This window comes from Mobula birostris, chromosome 29 (genome assembly GCF_030028105.1).
Source record: "Mobula birostris isolate sMobBir1 chromosome 29, sMobBir1.hap1, whole genome shotgun sequence".
Taxonomy (NCBI): Eukaryota; Metazoa; Chordata; class Chondrichthyes; order Myliobatiformes; family Myliobatidae; genus Mobula; species Mobula birostris.
The window spans coordinates 23,129,039-23,147,337 of NC_092398.1; the positions used below are offsets into that span (position 1 = coordinate 23,129,039).

Below are 18,299 nucleotides of genomic sequence, written 5' to 3' on the forward strand. Positions count from 1 at the left end.
GTCCAGGGAGGGGAAGCACCTCTGGTGGCGGGGAGGGGGCTTGCCATGTCCATTCCAGGGCAGCTGACTCACCTTGGCTCCCCACCAGACACTCGTCTCTCAGCTGGAGCTCCAAGTAGCTGTTTGCATGCGACAGCAGCCACATCCCGGTATGCCACTTCGACAGGGATGGGCTAAACCAGGTGAGGGTAGCCAGCGCGCCTCATCCCCTGGTGAGGTAGAGACATGACTGTCCTAGCACGCGAAGTCAGCTCCAGCAGACTGGCAGATGAGCTCTACAGTGATATCCAATGGCCAGGAAGGCTGGGAACGCTCCGTGGACAGCAAAGGGCATTTCAAAGCACAGGAGACATCATGGTCATCCACTGCAACCAGGGAAGACCCCAGTTTGTGACATTTGTTCATACCTCTAGACCCCGACCCGAGGCCAAGAGAGTGGATTACCCCAGAGCAACAGCTATTCCACTTTAAAAACTCTCCCGCTCAGATTTCCTGTCATCGTCAGACATGACAGACAACCACCACAATTAAAAACCTAATTAAACTCATTCTTTCTCCTACACAGGGTCTATATCTTTCCATTCTCTGCACACTCAGGGGAAGAGCCATGAAATAATGTTGCAGCTCTGTCAAACCCTGGTTAGACCACACGGAGTATTGCGTTCAGCTCTGGTCGCCTCATTATGGGAAGGATGTGGGAGCTTTAGAGAAGGTGCAGGGGGGATTTACCAGGATGCTGCCTGGATTGGAGAGCCCGTATTCTGAGGATAGGTTGAGCGAGCTGAGCCTTTTCCCTCTGGAGCGAAGGAGGATGAGAGGTGACTTTGTGTACAAGATGATAAGAGGAGAGAAAGCTTCCTATAGTGAGGGAGTATAGGGCCAGAGGGCACAGCCTCAGAATAGAAGGACGTCCCTTTAGATCAGAGATGAGGAGGAATCTCCTTATAACTAGTAAATTAAACATCTAACTAATCTATTTCTTTCTGCCTACACAATGTCTACCTTGATACATCTATGTGTCTGTCCGGTGGTCGTCCATGGTCCAACGTTGACAGGAAACCTGTGTGGAGAGTTTTCAAAGTGGCAAAACCATTGCACTGGGCAGTTTCACTCTCGAACTCAGAAGTCTGAGTCCAATAGTCCAAACAAGTGTCACAAACTAGGGTCTTCTTTGGTTACAGCAGATGACCAGGCCGTCTATTGCGCTCTCCAAGGAGCATTGCAGTATCGCCTTCCTAGCCATTGGAGATCACTGTAGATCTCATCGGCCCAGTCCGCAGGCATGTCCCTAGAAAGGGGCTGCTGGCTACCCGAAGCGGTACAACGGGGTGCGGCCGCAATCACATGCAGACAGCCACTTGGATCCCCAGGTGAGAGCTGAGCGTCTGCTGGGGACCAAAGGTGAGGGAGCTGCCCTGGAATGGACACAAGCCCCTTCACCAGAGGTGCAACCCCTACTAGGACACCCCATGTACCCTTAACAGTCTTAAACATCTCCATCCCATCTGCCTCCACCACCACTCCTGGCAGTGCATTCCAGGCACCCACCACATAAAAGCACTTGTCCCACACATCTCCTTTGAACCTGTGCCCACTTATATTAAATGCCCTCTGACATTAGACAGTTTGACCTTGGGAAACAGACACTGGCTCTCTACTGTATCTATGCCTCCACTAATCTTATAGCCTCACTGTTCCACAAAATAAAAATGGGTCTATTAATAAGATTATAGAGGACACAGTGATGGGTGGATTAGCAAGTTCCCGATGACTGCACAATCGGTGGAGCCGTGGAGAGCATAAAGAGCTTTAGAAAACATATACACATCAGTGACACGAGAGATTCTGCAGACGCTGGAAATCCACAGCAACATACGCAAAGTGCTGGAGGAACCTGCAGCATCTCTAGAGGGGAATAAACAGTCAACATCTCGAGCCGAGACTCTTCATCAGGGACATTGATCAGTTGCAGATATGGGCAGAGAAATGGGAGATTGGAGTTTAACTGGGCAATGTTCAAAGTAAATTTATTATCGACGTACATATTTTGACATTCTGAGATTCATTTTTTTTACAGGCATACTCCGTAAGTCCGTGACAGAATCAATGAAAGACTGCACCAACAAAGACTGACAAGTGAGCAATGTGCAAAAGTTGACAAACTGTGCAAATACAAAAAAAAGACCAATAAATAACTAATACTGAGAATCTGAGTTCTGGAGTCCTTGAAAGAGTGTCTATAGAGGTTGTGGGAACATTTCAATAATTGGGCAAGTGAAGTTAACCCCTTCGGTTCAAGAGCCTGATGGTTGAGGGGTAATAACTGTTGGGGTGTATTCTGGAGTTATGGTTTATAACAAATACCAATCTTAATAGCAGCCAGTCTCCAGACCTTAACATGGATTGTAGATTGAATTTAAACCGCAACTCAGAACAAAGCTGCATTTTGGGGAAACATTCCACTTAACCTGAGATGTCTGCATTTGCATGAATGCAACCCAGAGTCAGTGGGAATTAACATTCATTCTGGGTATCTGGAGTGTGGGTGTGAAGATGGATATGGCTGAAAATTATATGTAATTCAAAGGAAGCATTGTAGATACGTTGTAACTATCAAATTGTCCTACCGCTATCTTTGATCTTTAACAGATGAAAATGTCGTGTAACATTTCAGATGAGCAGGCCCCTTCTTCCAAGAGTGTCTCAATATGATGCCTGGTGCTCATTTCGCTGAATAAACTTCTATATCCACTAGCTTCAGTGTCTCGCTGGTGACTTCGTTCACACTTACAACAATAATTATTCCTGAACCTGGACGTGTGAGTCCTGAGGCTCCTGTACCTCCTTCCTGGTAGCAGCAACGAGAAGGTGAGAGTGTGAGATGTTGTATTTTGGGATGCAAAGCACAAGGGAAAAGCATCAGTCAACAGTAGGAGTCGTTACAGCACTGAGGAACAGAGGGACGTTGGGGTCCAGGTCCACAGCTCCAAGTAAATCGAGTAGGAGAGGGTAAATGTTACAGTAATCTTCACTGGTCAGAGCAATGGGTATAACAGTAAGGATATCACGTTGCAGCTGTATACAGCTTTGGTAGACCACACTTAAAGAATTGCGTACAGTTATGCCTGCCCTGTTACGAGAAGGATGTGGAGGCTTTTGAGAGGATGCAGAAGAGGTTCACCAGGATGCCGCGTGGATTAGAGAGTGTGACCTATAAGGAGAGGTTGGACAAACTTGAGTTGGCGGAGTATGTGGATGAGGTTGTAAATGAGGATCTCGTGTCAGCGCGAGGACATGGAGGATAGTGAGATCAGTGGAGGATGCTAGTATGCCAGAGCATCATGAAATAGAGGAGATAAGTGTCCATTCGTTACTGTCATTCAACTGTACACGTCTACAGCCAAATGAAACAACGTTCCTCCAGACCAAGGTGCACAACACAGTACATGTAACTCACACACAACACATAAAGTAATACTTATTTTGTTATGTTCGGTGTTGTACGATGTGGGCAATCATGATCTATCCATGATTGTTCTTGGCAAATTTTTCGACAGAAGTGGTTTGCCATTGCCTTCTTCTGGGCAGCATCTTTACAAGGCGGGTGACCCCAGCCATTGTCAATACTCTTCAGAGATAGTCTGCCTGGCATCAATGGTCACATGACCAGGACTTGAGATGTGCACCGGCTGCTCATACAACTGTCCCCCATGGCTTCACATGATCGGGGGCTAAGCAGGTGCTACGCCTTGCCCAGGGCTAGCGGAGGGAAGGAGTGTCTTACACCTCCACTCAGAAGTAAGAGTAGGTTCTCTTAAAGAATTCAGGGAATATTTGATTCTGCGCTTTGCGCTCCCTGGAGTACAAATCGATAGTAAATAGTAAAAATTTAAATTACAAATCATAAATAGAAAATAGAAAAGGGAAAGCAAGGTAGTGCAAAAAACCAAGAGGCAGGCCCAGATATCTGGAGGGTATGGCCCAGATCCGGGTCAGGATCCATTCAGCAGTCTTATCACTGTTGAAAAGAAGCTGTTCCCAAATCTGGCCGTACAAGTCTTCAAGCTCCTGAGCTTTCTCCTGGAGGGAAGAGGGACGAAAGGTGTGTTGGCTGGGTGGGTCGTGTCCTTGATTATCCTGGCAGCACTGCTCCGACAGTGTGCGGTATAAAGTGAGTCCAAGGACGGAAGATTGGTTTGTGTGAGGTACTGCCCCGTGTTCACGATCTTCTGCAGCTTCTTTTGGTCTTGGACAGGACAACTTCCATACCAGGTTGTGATGCACCCTAGAAGAATGCTTTCTACGGTGCATATATAAAAGTTAGTGAGGGTTTTACAGGACAGGCCAAATTTCTTTAGCTTTCTCAGGAAGTAAAGGCGCTGGTGGGCCTTCTTGGCAGTGAACTCTGCTTGGTTGGACCAAGTCAGGTCATTTGTGATATTGACCCCGAGGAACTTAAAGCTTTTGACCTGTTCCACTTGCGCACCACCAATGTAAATGGGGTCGTGCAGTCCGCTACTCCTTCTGAAGTCAACAACCAATTCCTTCGTCTTGCTGACGTTGAGGGATAGGTTATTGTCTTCGCACCATGCCACCAAGTTCTTAATTTCCTCTCTGTACTCAAACTCATCATTACCCGAGGTACGGCCGACAATTGTGGTGTCATCAGCAAACTTATACACTGAGTTCGATAGATATATATAGCTCTTGTAATTGATTTACTTATTTATTCCTTTCTTTCTATATTACAATGTATTGCATTGTACTACTGGTGCTAAGTTAACAAACTTCATGACACATGCTGATATTAAACCCAATTCTGATTCAAATGGCTGTTACACAGACACGAGTGCAGTGAATGGAGGGAGATGGGTCACGATAACAGCGGGGTAGAAGCTATCCTCGAGCCTGGTGGGACATGATTTCACACTTTTCTTTCTCCTGCCCCATGGGAGAGGGGAGAAATAGGAGCAGGAGTAGGCCATCTGGCCTGTTGAGCCTGCTCTGCCATTCAATCAGATCATGGCTGACCTGACCATGGACTCATCTCCACCTATCCGCCTTTTCACCATAACCCTTAATTCCCCTACTATGCAAAGACCTACCCGACCTTGTCTTAAAAATATTTACTGAGGTAGCCTCCACTGCTTCATTGGGCAGATAATTCCACAGATTCACCAGTCTTTGGGAAAAACTTCATCAACCATGGGTTAGATAACGGTGACCATTAGGGCACGATAACAGCTGGGTAGAAGCTATCCTCGAGCACTCAGGGCACCCCTTGCCCTCCTGCCCAAAGCACCCAGATGTGGAACCATCTTGTTTTGGGCTCCCTCTCAGTCTAGAGGGGAAACATTCACCATTTCCCTCCCCATAGATGCTGCCCGACCGATTTAACCATGTCACCTGAGAACAACTCGCGCTATCACTATTATTTAGAATTTGTCTCCTTTTTTGCACATTGGCTCTTTCTCAGTTTATGTTTTTTTTACATAAATTCTATTTATTTTCCGGTAGATGTTCGCATTTGCTGACCGGTATGTACTTTGATAATAAAGTAATCGGCTTTCCGGATCACGTGACACAATCGCCGACCCGGAGAGCAGGTGGGCCACGTGACTTAGCTCCCCGCGAGGGGCTCACGTGACGATATTCCGCGCTATCCGCTGTCTACGCAGGCGCAATGCGTTCCGCCCGGACAACGCAAGCCCGCTAACCCCCGTAACCTTGCCACCGCTGCCGATGGGTCTCCCCGGGGTCGTCCCCCCCATCCGCACTGCCCGCCGCCCGGCACCGTACCATGGTTCGCGGGCGTACTCCTCCATGTTGCTCCGCGGCCGACGGGCGCTCCCCGCCGCCGCCTGGTGACGACAGTACGACGGCTCCGCTTCTTGTCACGTGCCCCTCCTTGCCTGGCGTCACGGCCAAACCGTCAGGTCGAACGACGGATTACGTCAGACGTGTCAGGTGACGCAATTCCTCATTAAACGCGATTGCTGCAGAACCGAAAGGAAACGTGAACGTTAAACATTCTGTACATATTGCTGAAGCGGTTTTGTCTTCTTGTTCTGATTGGATGACGTGAATGCCAATCAATGAGGTTTTCCCACCTCCAGGAGACGTCGCATGCGTCGTTGAATGAGTCCGAATCAGTCAAATGGTGAATGACCCCACCTTCACGGTCTCCGATTGGCCCGAAAGACCGTCCATCACCAGCAGACGCGTCTAATTGTGACGTTTACAACCTGCGACGGACGACCACGTTAATGGAACGCGACAAAACGGAGTCGCTGCTGTTGAGGGTGAGTGACTGAGGGCCAGAGTGAGGGAGGGAGAGAATGAGGGGAAAGTGAGGGAAGTACGCATGATCATGTCGTCTGTTTATAACCGTAACCCCGGTCTTTCCGAGCCTTGACGCCGTTATCCCGTCACTCTGCCCTCTGATCCTTGACCCTTGACCTAGGCATCAACACGAGAAAATCTGCAGGTGCTGGAAGTTCAAACAACTATCCTGACGAAGGGTCTCGGCCCGAAACGTCGACTGTATTTCTTTCTATAGATGCTGCCTGGCCTGCTGCGTTTCACTAGCATTTTGTGTGTGTGTTACCGTAATTCGTCATTCTGACTTCTGACCTAGGTTGTGATCGCTCTGGTACCTGGACCACAATTTGTTCATAATCCCGTAGCTCTGACCTCTGCTCCAGGATGTGACCGTAACCAATTGCTCTGACCCTTGACCCAGACTGAGACGGTAACCAGTCGCTCTGACCCTTGACCCAGCCTGTGTGCGTAACTCCGTTACTCTGACCCCTAACCCTGGATCTGACCAGGTGTAGAGTGCCCAAGGCTGGCATTTCTGAGACATGGGTCCCCTGGGGTCACAGGCAGCCATCACTCCCTTCCCCCTTATGTTGGCAGAGAGACATCATCACAGTGATCCCCTTCACAGCTCTGCCGGTGGTGCTCCACACTCGACATTTCCAACATCCTTTGCTCCCACCAGATTTACAAACTCCTCTCTGCTCCATGTTGACAAATACAGTACTGTGCAAAATCTCAGGCACCCCAGCAAAATATATAGTGCCTAAAACTTTTGCATAATACCGTATATGTCACCATATACACCCCGATGAGATTCATTTTCTTACGGGCATACTCACGAAATCTGATAGCCATAATAAAATCAATGAAACACCACACCAACAGGGCAGACCACCAGTGTGCCAAAGACAACATAGTCATACTTTATTGATGCTGGGAAAAATTGGTTTTCATTACAGTTGCACCATAAATAATAAATAGTAATGGAACCATAAATAGTTAAATGGTAATATGTAAATTATGCCAGTAAATTATGAAATAAGCCCAGGACCAACCTATTGGCTCAGGGTGTCTGACCCTCCAAGGGAGGAGTTGTAAAGTTTGATGGCCACAGGCAGGAATGACTTCCTATGAAGCTCTGTGCTGCATCTTGGTGGAATGAGTCCCACCGAGATTGCACAAAATGTGCAATTACAAAAAGAAAGAAAAATAATATATAAATAAGCAATAAATATCGAGGACATGAGATGAAGAGTCCTTGAAAGTGGATCCATAGGTTGTGGGAACATTTCAATGATGGGGCGAGTGAAGTTTTCCCCTTTGGTTCAAGAGCCTGATGCCGACATCCCACCCTGCAAAAACTTATTTCAGGGAGGTAGCACCAGCAATTTGCGGGATACTCCCATAACTTCCGGGAGAGGTGGGATGTCTGCAGTAGAGTAGCTCCTTAGCAGCTAGCCAGCTGGTTTAAATAACATTATCTACGCTAATGAACGAATGATACCTGTTAAATTCACCTCATCATGTCTTTTACAGTCTTACCCCACCATGGGCAATAGAAAAGTCACTGTTGCAAACAGTGCAGTGAGCAACACTGTCATTATTTTGACCCCTATTAGGCAGGGGTACACTTTAGTGTAGTTTGGGGTGACGTATGTTTTATATTTTCTTCTTTTGGAACACTCTGCCATGGCGCGCTCATGCTCTCTCTGTTGTGGTCGCTCTCGTGCGCTCTCTCACTCTCAAAAAAATTGGTTTCCATGATATTGTACATAATTTGCGGGCATCAGGGAGCCACTATCAATATGCAGGAGACTCCCGGAACCTCCGGGAGAGGTGGGATGTCTGCTGATGGCTGAGAGGTAATAACTGTTCCTGAACCGGTCGGTGTGAGCTCCTAATGGCAGTGGCGAGATGAACTATGAACTTTGAACTTCTCACTGCCTCAGTAAAGCAGCCAGCAGAATCAAAGACCCCACCCACCCCCGACATGGTCCCTTCTCCCCCCCCCATCGAGCAGAAGATTCAAAAGCCTGAAAGCACCTCCCACCAGGCTCAGGGACAGCTTCTACCCCCCCCCCCCCGTTAGAAGACAACTGAACGGTTCTCTCGTGCAATTAGTTGGACCCCCTACCTCACAGACTACCTCGTGATGACTTTCAATTGTATTGTCTACCTGCACTGCACTCTCTCTGTAACTGTTACACTCTATTCTGCATTCTGTGATTGTTTTACCTTGTTCTCCCTTGCGCTCTGTGTAATGATCAGATCTGTATGGACAGTGTGCAAGACGAGCTTTTCCCTGTATCTCGGCACCTGTGACAATAATTAATGCCAACGAGGAATTGCATTGTACCCACTGTGTTGGACGATAATCTGATTTGTGCCCCCGCAGTTCGGCGCCTGGCGTCCGACGGCCTGAACAGGAAGACGTGCTCACTGGTCCTCCCCCCACCATGCCTCTCCCCCTGGCGCTCCAAGCCCGTCTGGCCAAGCGAGGCATCCTCAAGCACGTGGAACCAGGTATGTTCCCCGCTTCCCGACACTCCCGACCCCCCCCCCCCACCTGCGGAGCCACCAGAGCAGCCCCTCACTTCTCACTAGAGCACTACGCCGAGGGAGTCGGCGTAGTGCTCTAGTGAGAAGTGAGGGGCTGCTCCGGTGGCTCCGCAGGTAGTGCTGCTAACTCGCGGCTCCAGGAACCCGGGCTGGATCCCTGACCAATTTGCCCGAGCGTGCCCCCGTATCCCTCGCATGGTGGGTTAGTAAACTGTCCTCTGGTGTGTGGGTCAGAAGTCTCTTCGGGGTGCTAAAGCGGTTTGTCAGAATGAGGGGCGGCTCCCATTGAAACCGGCTAAATATTGAAATGCCCAGATGGAGCAGATGTGGAAAGGACGTTTCCTGTAGCGAGGTAGCCTTGGACCAGAGGGCACAGCCTCAGAATGGAACGCCATCCATTTAGAACAGAGATGAGGAGGAATGTCTTCAGCCAGAGGGCAGTGAATCTGTGGAATTCATTGCCACAGTCGGCTGTGGAGGCCAAGTGATTGGGTATATGTAACCCTCTCACCGTATGTTCATAATCAGTTAGCTATTACTGCGAATACAAGATAACAGCAACATAACTCAATAATGCATGGAAATAACAATGAAAAGCCCATATTCCCAATAAATAAACATGTCCAGTGTAAAAATGATGCAGGCAAGCACAACACCAAAAAGTCTGAATGTTCCTTTAAGGGAACACAGGACAGTTACTTGAATGAACACTGACCGCACATGTGAATGTACCATTTGCCAGGGAGCACACCATTATAGAGGCATAGAGAAGTACAGCACAGAAACAGGCCCTTCGGTCCGTCTAGTCCATGCTTAAACCATTTAAGCTGCTTACTCCCATCGACCTGCACTGGGACCATAGTCCTCCATACCCCTCCCATCCATCTACCAATAGAAACCTCTCTTAAACTTTGAAATCGAGCTTGCATGCACCACTTGTGCTGGCAGCTGGTTCCACACTCCGATGACCCTCTGAGTGAAGAAGTTTCCCCTCATGTTCCCCTTAAACTTTTCACCTTTCACCCTTAACCCATGACTTCTAGTTGTAGTCCACCCCAACTTCAGTGAAAAAAGCCCGCTAGCATTTACCCTATCTGTACCTCTCTTAGTTTTGTACACCCCTATCAAATCTCCTCTCAATCTTCTACGTTCCAAAGAATACGGCCCTAACCTATTCAATCTTCCCACATAACTCAGGTCCTCCAGACCCAGCAACATCCTTGTAAATTTTCTCAGTACTCTTTCCACCTTGTTTACATCTTTCCTGTAGGTAGGTGCCCAAACCTGCACACTCCCAATTAGGCCTCACCAACATCTTGTACAAATTCAACATAACATCCCATCTCCTGTACTCAGTACTCTGATTTATGAAGGCCAATGTGCCAAAAGCTTTCTTTACACCCCTATATGCCTGTGATGCCACCTTCAATGAATTATGTATCTGTATTCCCAGATCTCTTTGTTCCACCACACTCCTCAGTGCCCTGCTGTTCACTGTGTAAGCCCTATGCTGGTTGGTCCTACCAGAGTGCAAAACCTTACAGATGTTCATATTGAATTCCATCGGCTATTTTTCAGCCCACTTTCCAGCTGGGGCAGACCCTTCTCCATGCTGTGATAGCCTTCCCCACTGTCCACTACACCCTCCCCCCCAATCTCAGCGTCACCCGCAAATTTCCTGATCCTGTTAGCCACATTTATCATCCAGATCATTGATATAGATGACAAACCACAGCAGACCCAGCACAGGCCTCCAGTCAGAGAGGCAACCAACTACGACCACTCTGGCTTCTACCAATTTACTACCTCATCCTGAATGCCGAGTGACTGAGCCTTCTCGACCAGCCTCCCATGCGGGACCTTGTCAAATGCTTTGCTGAAGTCCACGTAGACAACATCCACTCCCTTGCCTTCATCCACTTTCCTGGTAACTTCCTTGAAAACCTCTAAGATTGGTCAGACATGAAGCCATGCTGACTGTCCTTAATCAGTCTATGTCTATCCAAATACTTAGATGTGTGATTCCGTAGAGTATCTTCCAATAACTTTCAGACTCACTGCCATATAAAATCCTGGTTTCTTTATAAACAGCAGAACAACATTGACTATCCTTCAATCCTCTGGTAGCTCTCCTGTTGATAAGAATGATTTAAATTTCTCTGCCAGGGCCCCAGCAATTTCTGCACTTGCCTCCCACAGGGTCCAAGGGAACACCTGTCAGGCCATGGGGATTTACCCACCCTGATTTGCCTCACTTCCATAGACTCTGTGTCTGTCTCCCGAGTAAATACAGATGCAAAGAATGCATTGAAGATCTCCCCCATCCGTTTTGGCTTCCAGTGGTCCTCAGTCATACACATACAGACTCTCATCGGCACACGGACGGTCATACACACACTTGGAGGGGAGGGGGCGCTGTGCAGTGTGGGTTGAAGAGTCTGTTCCGTGCTTTATGTCAATAAATAAATAAAATCCTTCAACTCCAGTCGTACATACACACAGGCACAGTGCGTCCCTCTTCCCTCACTCCCTCGCCAAACCCCCAACTCCACCCCCTCCCCCATCTCCACCCCCCTCCCCATTCCACCCCCTCTCCCCCCAACTCCACCCCCTCTTCCCCCACACTCCCCCTTCTTCCCTGCCCCCTCTTCTCCCCCCCTTCCCACTCCCTCTGTCTCTGCCCCCCTCCCCCTCCCTCTCTCTCACACTCACAGTGCCGGAGATCATGATCAAACCCAGGGCTCTGTATCTGTGACCCAGCCTCTCTCCCCTCTGAACTATCATGCGTCCTTCGCTGTGCACAGGGAAATAATACCTGGGGCAATGAGACTGCTCCGGGAGACAGGATAAACTCGATGGGCCGAGTGGTCACCGCCTGTGCTACACAACTGTTGGCCACCTCCCCCTTGCTCTGATTCGCCGCCTTCCTCCATCCGTCCCCCCCTCAACATTCACCCCGACCACTCTCCCACCAACTCCACAGAGCCCGACGAGGAGATTATCGCTGAAGACTACGACGATGATCACATCGATTACGAAGCCACGCGGCTGGAGAATCTGCCCCCCAACTGGTACAAGGTCTTCGAGCCCAGCAGGTGAGGCTCACTGGGTGTTGACGTCTCCCCTCTATCTCACTCTCCCTCTCTCCCACCCCTCCTGTGTCTGTCTCTCCCCACCTTCCTGGCAAAGCCTCTCCATCCCAATCCCTCTCCTTTCCCCGACTATCCCCCTCCACTTTCCCCGACTCTGCCTTCCGTCACACCCACTTTCTCTCTCACTTTCCCGCCCTCCTCACTGTTGTGTGTTCACTCTCAAATACCTTTGGAGATGACGCAGCAAGAATGTGCAGCGGGTAGGGACGCTGTCTCCCAGCTCTTGAAACGCAGGCTCGATGCCGACTTCCACCACTCTATCTGTCCCTCTGTGTGTCCGTGTGTGCGCGTGTGTGGTGCCTGTGACCTGTGGGTTTCCTCCCTTCACTCCCGTGCCCAATCGGACATGCGGGGTCAGGAGCTTGTGGTTTGTGTGAGAGATGGCGTGACGGTGATGGGCGACGGGGAACGATTGGTCTGAGTACTGAGACTGTAATGGAAACTATTGAAGAGAACTACAGGACGTAAGACAGATCTGTCACCAGGGTGAGGTGGTTCTCACCGAAAGAGATTAGTGGGATTCAGGGGAGCTTTGTAAAGCATCAGTCAGACTGCAACACACACAAAATGCTGGAGGAACTCAGCAGGCTAGGCAGCATCTAGGAAAACAATACAGTCGACATTTCGGGCCAGAACCCTTTGGCAGGACTACACTTTGGAGTACTGTGAGCAGTATTGGGCCCCTTATCTAAGAAAGGATGTGCTGGCAATAGAGAGGGTCCAGAGAAGGTTCATGAGAATGATCCCGGGAATGAAAGGGTTCACGTATGAGGAGCGTTGACAGCTCTGGGCCTGTGCTCACTGGAGTTCAGAAGAGTGAATTCATTGAAACCTATCGGATATTGAAAGCACGCAATAGAGTTGACAAGGAGGGTATGTTTCCTGTAGTGAGGGAGTCTAGGACCATAGGGCACAGCCTCAGAATAGAAAGATGTCCATTTAGAACAGAAACGAGGAAGAATTTCTTTAGTCAGAGGCTGGTGAGTCTGGAATTCATTGCCACAGGCAGCTGTGGAGGCCAAGTCATTGGGTGTATTTAAATCAAAGCTTGATAGGTTCCTAATTAGTCAGAGTGTTAAAGGTTACGAGTATGGGGTTGAGAGGGATAATAAATCAGCCATGATGGAATGGCAGAGCAGGCTCGATGGGCCAAATGGCCTAATTCTGCCCCTGTACCTGTAATTGGGTGCTTGTGGATGCTTTCAGAATGACACTCCTCCTATTAAGCTCCTTCTGCCCACCCTGAACTATCCCCGTTGGTGGGGGAGGTGGGAGTTGGGACCAGGAAAGCCGCAGGGGAGGGGATTGGCTGCCCAGGTTGAGGGGTAACTCGGTTCAGTCCACCTGCAAGGAAGTACAATTGAGTAGGAACAACTTTAGTGGGCGGTAGGGTGGAGGCCGCGGAGGGAAGGAGGAGGAGGACAAGTGAGAGTATCCGGGAGGGGAGAGGGCGAGTGTGGAGAGTTGGCATCGGGAGGAGGCGAGAGTTGGGGGGGGAACGGGGAGGGACAAATGGATGAAGTGTTGGGAGAGGAGGAAGAGACAACGAGGAGGGAGCAGAGGGACATGCAGATGGAGGGTCATGGGGGGGGTGGAAGGCCAGGAAGGGGGGAGAAAACTAGAATGTCGGGCAAGTGGAAACTAGAGGGTCAGGAAGGGGGAAGAAGAGACTGCAGGGTCGGGGGGGTTACTGTGGAAGGTCAGGGAAGGGAAGGGGAAATGAGGATCAGGGAGGGGGGAGAAGAGACTGCAGAGTCGGGGGGGTTACTGTGGAAGATCAGGGAAGGGAAGCGGAAACAAGGATCAGGGAGGGGAAGTCTGTGGAGGGTCAGGGAGGGCAGAGAGGGAGAGTGGAGGGTCAGGGAGGGCGGGGGGTAGACTAGAGGGCAGGGAGGGGGGAAGAGGAGACTGGAGGATCAGGGAGGGGTGGAGACTGGAGGGTCGGGGGTTACTCTGGAAGGTCAGGGGAGGGGAAGGGAAAACAAGGATCAGGGAGGGGGCAGAGACTGGAGGTTCAGTGGGGCGGGGCAAGGAGACCGGACGGTCGGGGGGAACTGGAAGGAGTGGGGAGGGGACGCCAGAGGTTCAAGGAGGAGGGAGGACACTGGAATGTCGGGGGGGGGAGGGAAGACAGTGGAGGGTTAGGGAGGGTGGAGGGGGGAGACGGGGGGGTCAGGGAGGGTAGAGGGGTAGACTGTGGAGGATCAGGGAAGGGGGAGGAACTGTGGAAGGTCAGGGAGGGGGGAGGAAACTGGAATATCAGGGAAGGAGAAAGGGGAGACTTTGGAGGGTCAGGGAAGGGGAAGGGCAAACGATCAGGAAGGGGGAGACTGGAGGGTCGGTGGGGGGGAGAGACTGTACAGGGTCAGCGGGGATTGGGAGATGGGCAAAACGACAGCCAGTAACTCTGACCCCTTGCCCCCAGCGGCCTGCCCTACTACTGGAACATCGAGACTGACCTGGTGTCCTGGCTGCCTCCCACTGACGCGGCTGCCGTCATCACCAAGTCCGCCAAGAAACTGAAAGGTGATTGGTCTGCCACCTGACGAGCACCCTGTTGTCCCGCCCCTCAGGCCCCCTCGGTCACACCAGACAACGACCCCACGTTACTCAGCACTCTCCCACAAGGTCAGGGGGTTCTTCCCCCTTGGCCCGGCCCACCTCTTGTCTCCCCCTCAACTCCGCTGGCTTCTGAGCTCCCCCCCACCCTTGGGGCCTTTCCCCTGGCCCTGCCCATTAAGCCTCCTTTCCCTTCCTTCCGGTCCCATCAGACGGTTCATTCCCCTCTAGGATTTGCCCGTCGTGGCTCCACTCACCATGGGGTTCCTTCCACTCTAACCCTGGCCGGCTCTTCCTTGGGGCTCCTTTTCCATCTCCCCACTCAGCCTCGCCCCTCTGTCCACGCCTGGCTGAGGTCTCCTCCTACCTCAGTGCTCCTCACCTCCGTCGCTCCTGTCTGACGCCCCCGTCCCGTCTCGTACAGAGCAGGAGGAGGCACCGGAGCGGTTTGACCGGAACGAGCGAGAGGAGCCGAGGGAGAAGTGGCACTCCAGGAGGGAGGAGGGACATCGCCACAGCCGCAGCAAGAAGGGTGAGCTCCCTCGGAGGGGTTGGGGGGAACCTCAGGGAGGGGGGAAGAGGAGGTGTCCCAAAAAGCAGGAAGGAGAGGGGATAGAGCCTCAAGAGACGTACCCTTGGAAAGGGGAAGGGTGGAGTGAGGTATGTTCCAGGAAGGAGAGGGAAGGCTTTTGGGGAGAGCAAGAGCGAAAGCTGAGGCTTTATAAGGCACTGGTGAGGCCTCACTTAGAGTATCGTGAGCAGTTTTGGGGCCCCTTATCTAAAGAAGGGATGTGCTGACATTGGAGAGGGTCCATCAGAATGATTCCAGGAATGAAAGGGTTAACATATGAGGAGCGTTTGATGGCTCTGGGCCTGTACTTGCTGAAATTTAGAAAGAATGAAGGAGATGTCATCTCAACCTACCGAAAGTTGAAAGGCCAAGATAGAGTGGTTGTGGAGAGGATGTTTCCTGTGGTGGGGGAGTCGGGGACCAGACTCTGGAATTTGTTGCCACAGATGGATGTGGAGTATATTTAAAGCAGAGGTTGCTAGATTATTGATTAGTCACGGTGCGAAAGGCTACAGGGAGAAGGCAAAAGATTGGGGCTGAGAGGGAAATGGATCAGCCATGGTGAAATGGCAGAGCAGACACGATGGGCCGAATGGCCTAATTCTGCTCCTCTGTCGTATGGTCCCAGGGAGTGGGGCAGGTTGATGAGGGTTCCCAGTGAGGTAGGGAGTGGGGCAGGTTGAGGAGGGTTCCCAGTGAGGTAGGGAGTGGGACAGGTTGAGGAGAGCTCCCAGTGAGGTCGGGAGTGGGACAGGTTGAGAGGGTCCCCAGTGAGGTAGGGAGTGGGACAGGTTGAGGAGGGTTTCCAGTGGGGTAGGGAGTGGGGCAGGTTGAGGAGGGTTTCCGGTGAGGTAGAGACTGGAACAGGTTGAGGAGGGTTCCCGGTGGGGTAGGGAGTGGGGCAGGCTGAGGAGGGTTCCCAGTGAGGTAGGGAGTGGGACAGATTGAGGAAGGTTCCCGGTGAGGTAGGGAGTGGGACAGGCTGAGGAGGGTTCCCAGTGAGGTAGGGAGTGGGACAGATTGAGGAAGGTTCCCGGTGAGGTAGGGAGTGGGACAGGTTGAGGAGGGTTTCCAGTGGGGTAGGGAGTGGGGCAGGTTGAGGAGGGTTTCCGGTGAGGTAGAGACTGGAACAGGTTGAGGAGGGTTCCCGGTGGGGTAGGGAGTGGGACAGGTTGAGGAGGGTTCCTGGTGAGGTAGGGAGTGGGGCAGGTTGAGGAGGGTTCCCGGTGAGGTAGGGAGTGGGACAGGTTGAGGAGGGTTCCCGGTGGGGTAGGGAGTGGGACAGGTTGAGGAGGGTTGCCGGTGAGGTAGGGAGTGGGGCAGGGGACGTTGGGGAGATGGGTGAGGAGGGCTCAGTAGGATGCTGAGGTGGGCTGTCCCAGGAGGGAGGGTGGTCCTGGAGAAAGGAAGGAGTCTGGGTGGGAGGGGTGAAGGTGTCCGGCGATGGGCAGAGCGGGAGGCGAACCCAGGCAGGGGCACGGGATACATGTGTGGTGGGGGGCGCTGCAGGCTCTGTGCTGTGCCCGGAGGGGTGGGTGAGGATGGAGGCTGAAGGCTTGCACACTGAAGACCCACTGCCATCACCCTCCGCAGGGAGAGATCGGAAGGAGGACAGTGTGGATCCTATGGACCCCAGCGCCTACTCCGACGCTCCTCGGTGAGTGTGAGACTGGTTCCTCCCTCCCGAATTCCCCATCCATGCTCCCTCCACCTAGCACCCAATACCACTCCCCCATCACGCTACGCCCCTCTGTCCCCCTCGCACCATCGCCCTCCCCCCTCGCACCGCGGTCCCCTCTCCCCCCCCATCGCGCCACGGGCCCCTCTCCCCCCCTCGTGCCGTGGGCCCCTCTCCCCCTCTCATACCATGGCCCTTCCCCCTCGCGCCACGGGCCCCTCTCCCCCCCATCGCGCCACGGGCCCCTCTCCCCCCCATCGCGCAGCGGGCCCCTCTCCCCCCCCTCGCGCCGCAGGCCCCTCTCCCCCCCCTCGTGCCGCGGGCCCCTCTCCCCCCCCTCGCGCCACGGGCCCCTCTCCCCCTCTCACACCATGGCCCTTCCCCCTCGCGCCGCGGGCCCCTCTCCCCCTCTCACACCATGGCCCTTCCCCCTTGCGCCGCAGTCCCCCCTCTCCCCCCCTCGCGCCGCGGGCCCCTCTCCCCCCCTCGTGTCGTGGCCCCCCTCTCTCCCCCGCACTGCAGCCCCCTCCCCCCTCGCACTATGGTCCCTCTGCCTCTCTCATCCCCCCACCCCACCCTGCCCTCTAATCCAACTAGTCCCCACCACCACCATTGCTCTTTTCCGCCCTCTCTCCGGCATCCCTCCATGTGCACTCTCCTGCTGACCCACCCCTCTGTTGCAGGGGTTCCTGGTCAACGGGCCTGCCAAAGAGGAACGAAGCCAAGACGGGGGCAGACACCACAGCGGCCGGCCCCCTCTTCCAGCAGCGGCCCTACCCCAGCCCTGGGGCAGTGCTCAGAGCCAACGCTGAGGCCTCTCGGGGCAAGTGAGGGGTGTCCCACACTCGGGTTCATTGTGGGAGGTGGCTGATGGGGAAGGGGAGGGATACAGGGTTATGTACCGGGCTGGGTTTATTCCTGGGAGTGGGGCCTCTGTCTCTCCTCCTTTCTCCCCTTAAACCCTGTCTCTGACTCCTTGTCCCACCGCCCCTCTTGTATTCCTCACTTTCCTTCTCCTCCTCTGCCCATCCCCTCTCTCTCTCTCTCTCTCTCTCTCTCTCTCCCTCTCTCCCTCCATTCCCCATTTTCCATTCACATCTCTCTCCGTCCCCCTCTCTCTGTCTGTTTTTTTTCTCTCTCTCTCTTCTCCTAACTCCCCATCACATCATGAGGAAGGAGAGGAGCAAATACACCTCCCCCACCAATAACCACTCAGGAGTCGGGGGCTGCTGCTCGGGGAGTAGGGGGAGAGGCCGCCCTTCCATCCGATAGAGCTGTTTCTCTGCTGCCAGGGCTGCTGGGATAGCTTGGGCTCCATTACTCAGTGAGCATTGGGATGCTGCTGCTCCCACTTTTGTGGATGTGGGGAAAGACACATTAAAAATGTTTTTGATGCCAGACAGCTCTGTTATTTGTTTACTGGGGGGATTTCTGGGGGATGGAGGAGAGAGGGAATGGG

At 52.5% G+C, this 18,299-nt stretch overlaps 2 protein-coding genes across 2 annotated transcripts in view; one reads left to right on the forward strand and one right to left on the reverse strand.

The window, feature by feature from the left end:
* Positions 1-6,028, reverse strand: part of timm17b (translocase of inner mitochondrial membrane 17 homolog B (yeast)) — an 18,040-nt gene extending 12,012 nt beyond the window's left edge. Inside the window, exon 1 of the mRNA XM_072246861.1 lies at positions 5,800-6,028. Within this exon, the coding sequence (XP_072102962.1) occupies positions 5,800-5,825 (26 nt within the window). The 5' untranslated portion in view covers positions 5,826-6,028. The remainder of the gene's footprint in view (positions 1-5,799) is intronic.
* pqbp1 (polyglutamine binding protein 1) lies at positions 5,765-17,928 on the forward strand. Its single transcript, XM_072246860.1, has 7 exons — positions 5,765-6,302; positions 8,717-8,844; positions 11,864-11,975; positions 14,458-14,558; positions 15,016-15,123; positions 16,756-16,819; positions 17,524-17,928. The coding sequence occupies exons 2-7, from the start codon at positions 8,778-8,780 to the stop codon at positions 17,669-17,671; spliced, it is 600 nt and encodes a 199-aa protein (XP_072102961.1). The 5' UTR covers positions 5,765-6,302; positions 8,717-8,777; the 3' UTR covers positions 17,672-17,928.
* Positions 17,929-18,299: the final 371 nt, after the last annotated feature.

Excerpts from the sequence above, each read along its gene's own strand:
- pqbp1 (XM_072246860.1), top strand. The coding sequence starts at position 8,778 with ATGCCTCTCCCCCTGGCGCTCCAAGCCCGTCTGGCCAAGCGAGGCATC. Across the intron at positions 15,124-16,755 it reads CCACAGCCGCAGCAAGAAGG|GGAGAGATCGGAAGGAGGAC; the intron begins GTGAGCTCCCTC and ends CACCCTCCGCAG. Across the intron at positions 16,820-17,523 it reads GCCTACTCCGACGCTCCTCG|GGGTTCCTGGTCAACGGGCC; the intron begins GTGAGTGTGAGA and ends CCTCTGTTGCAG.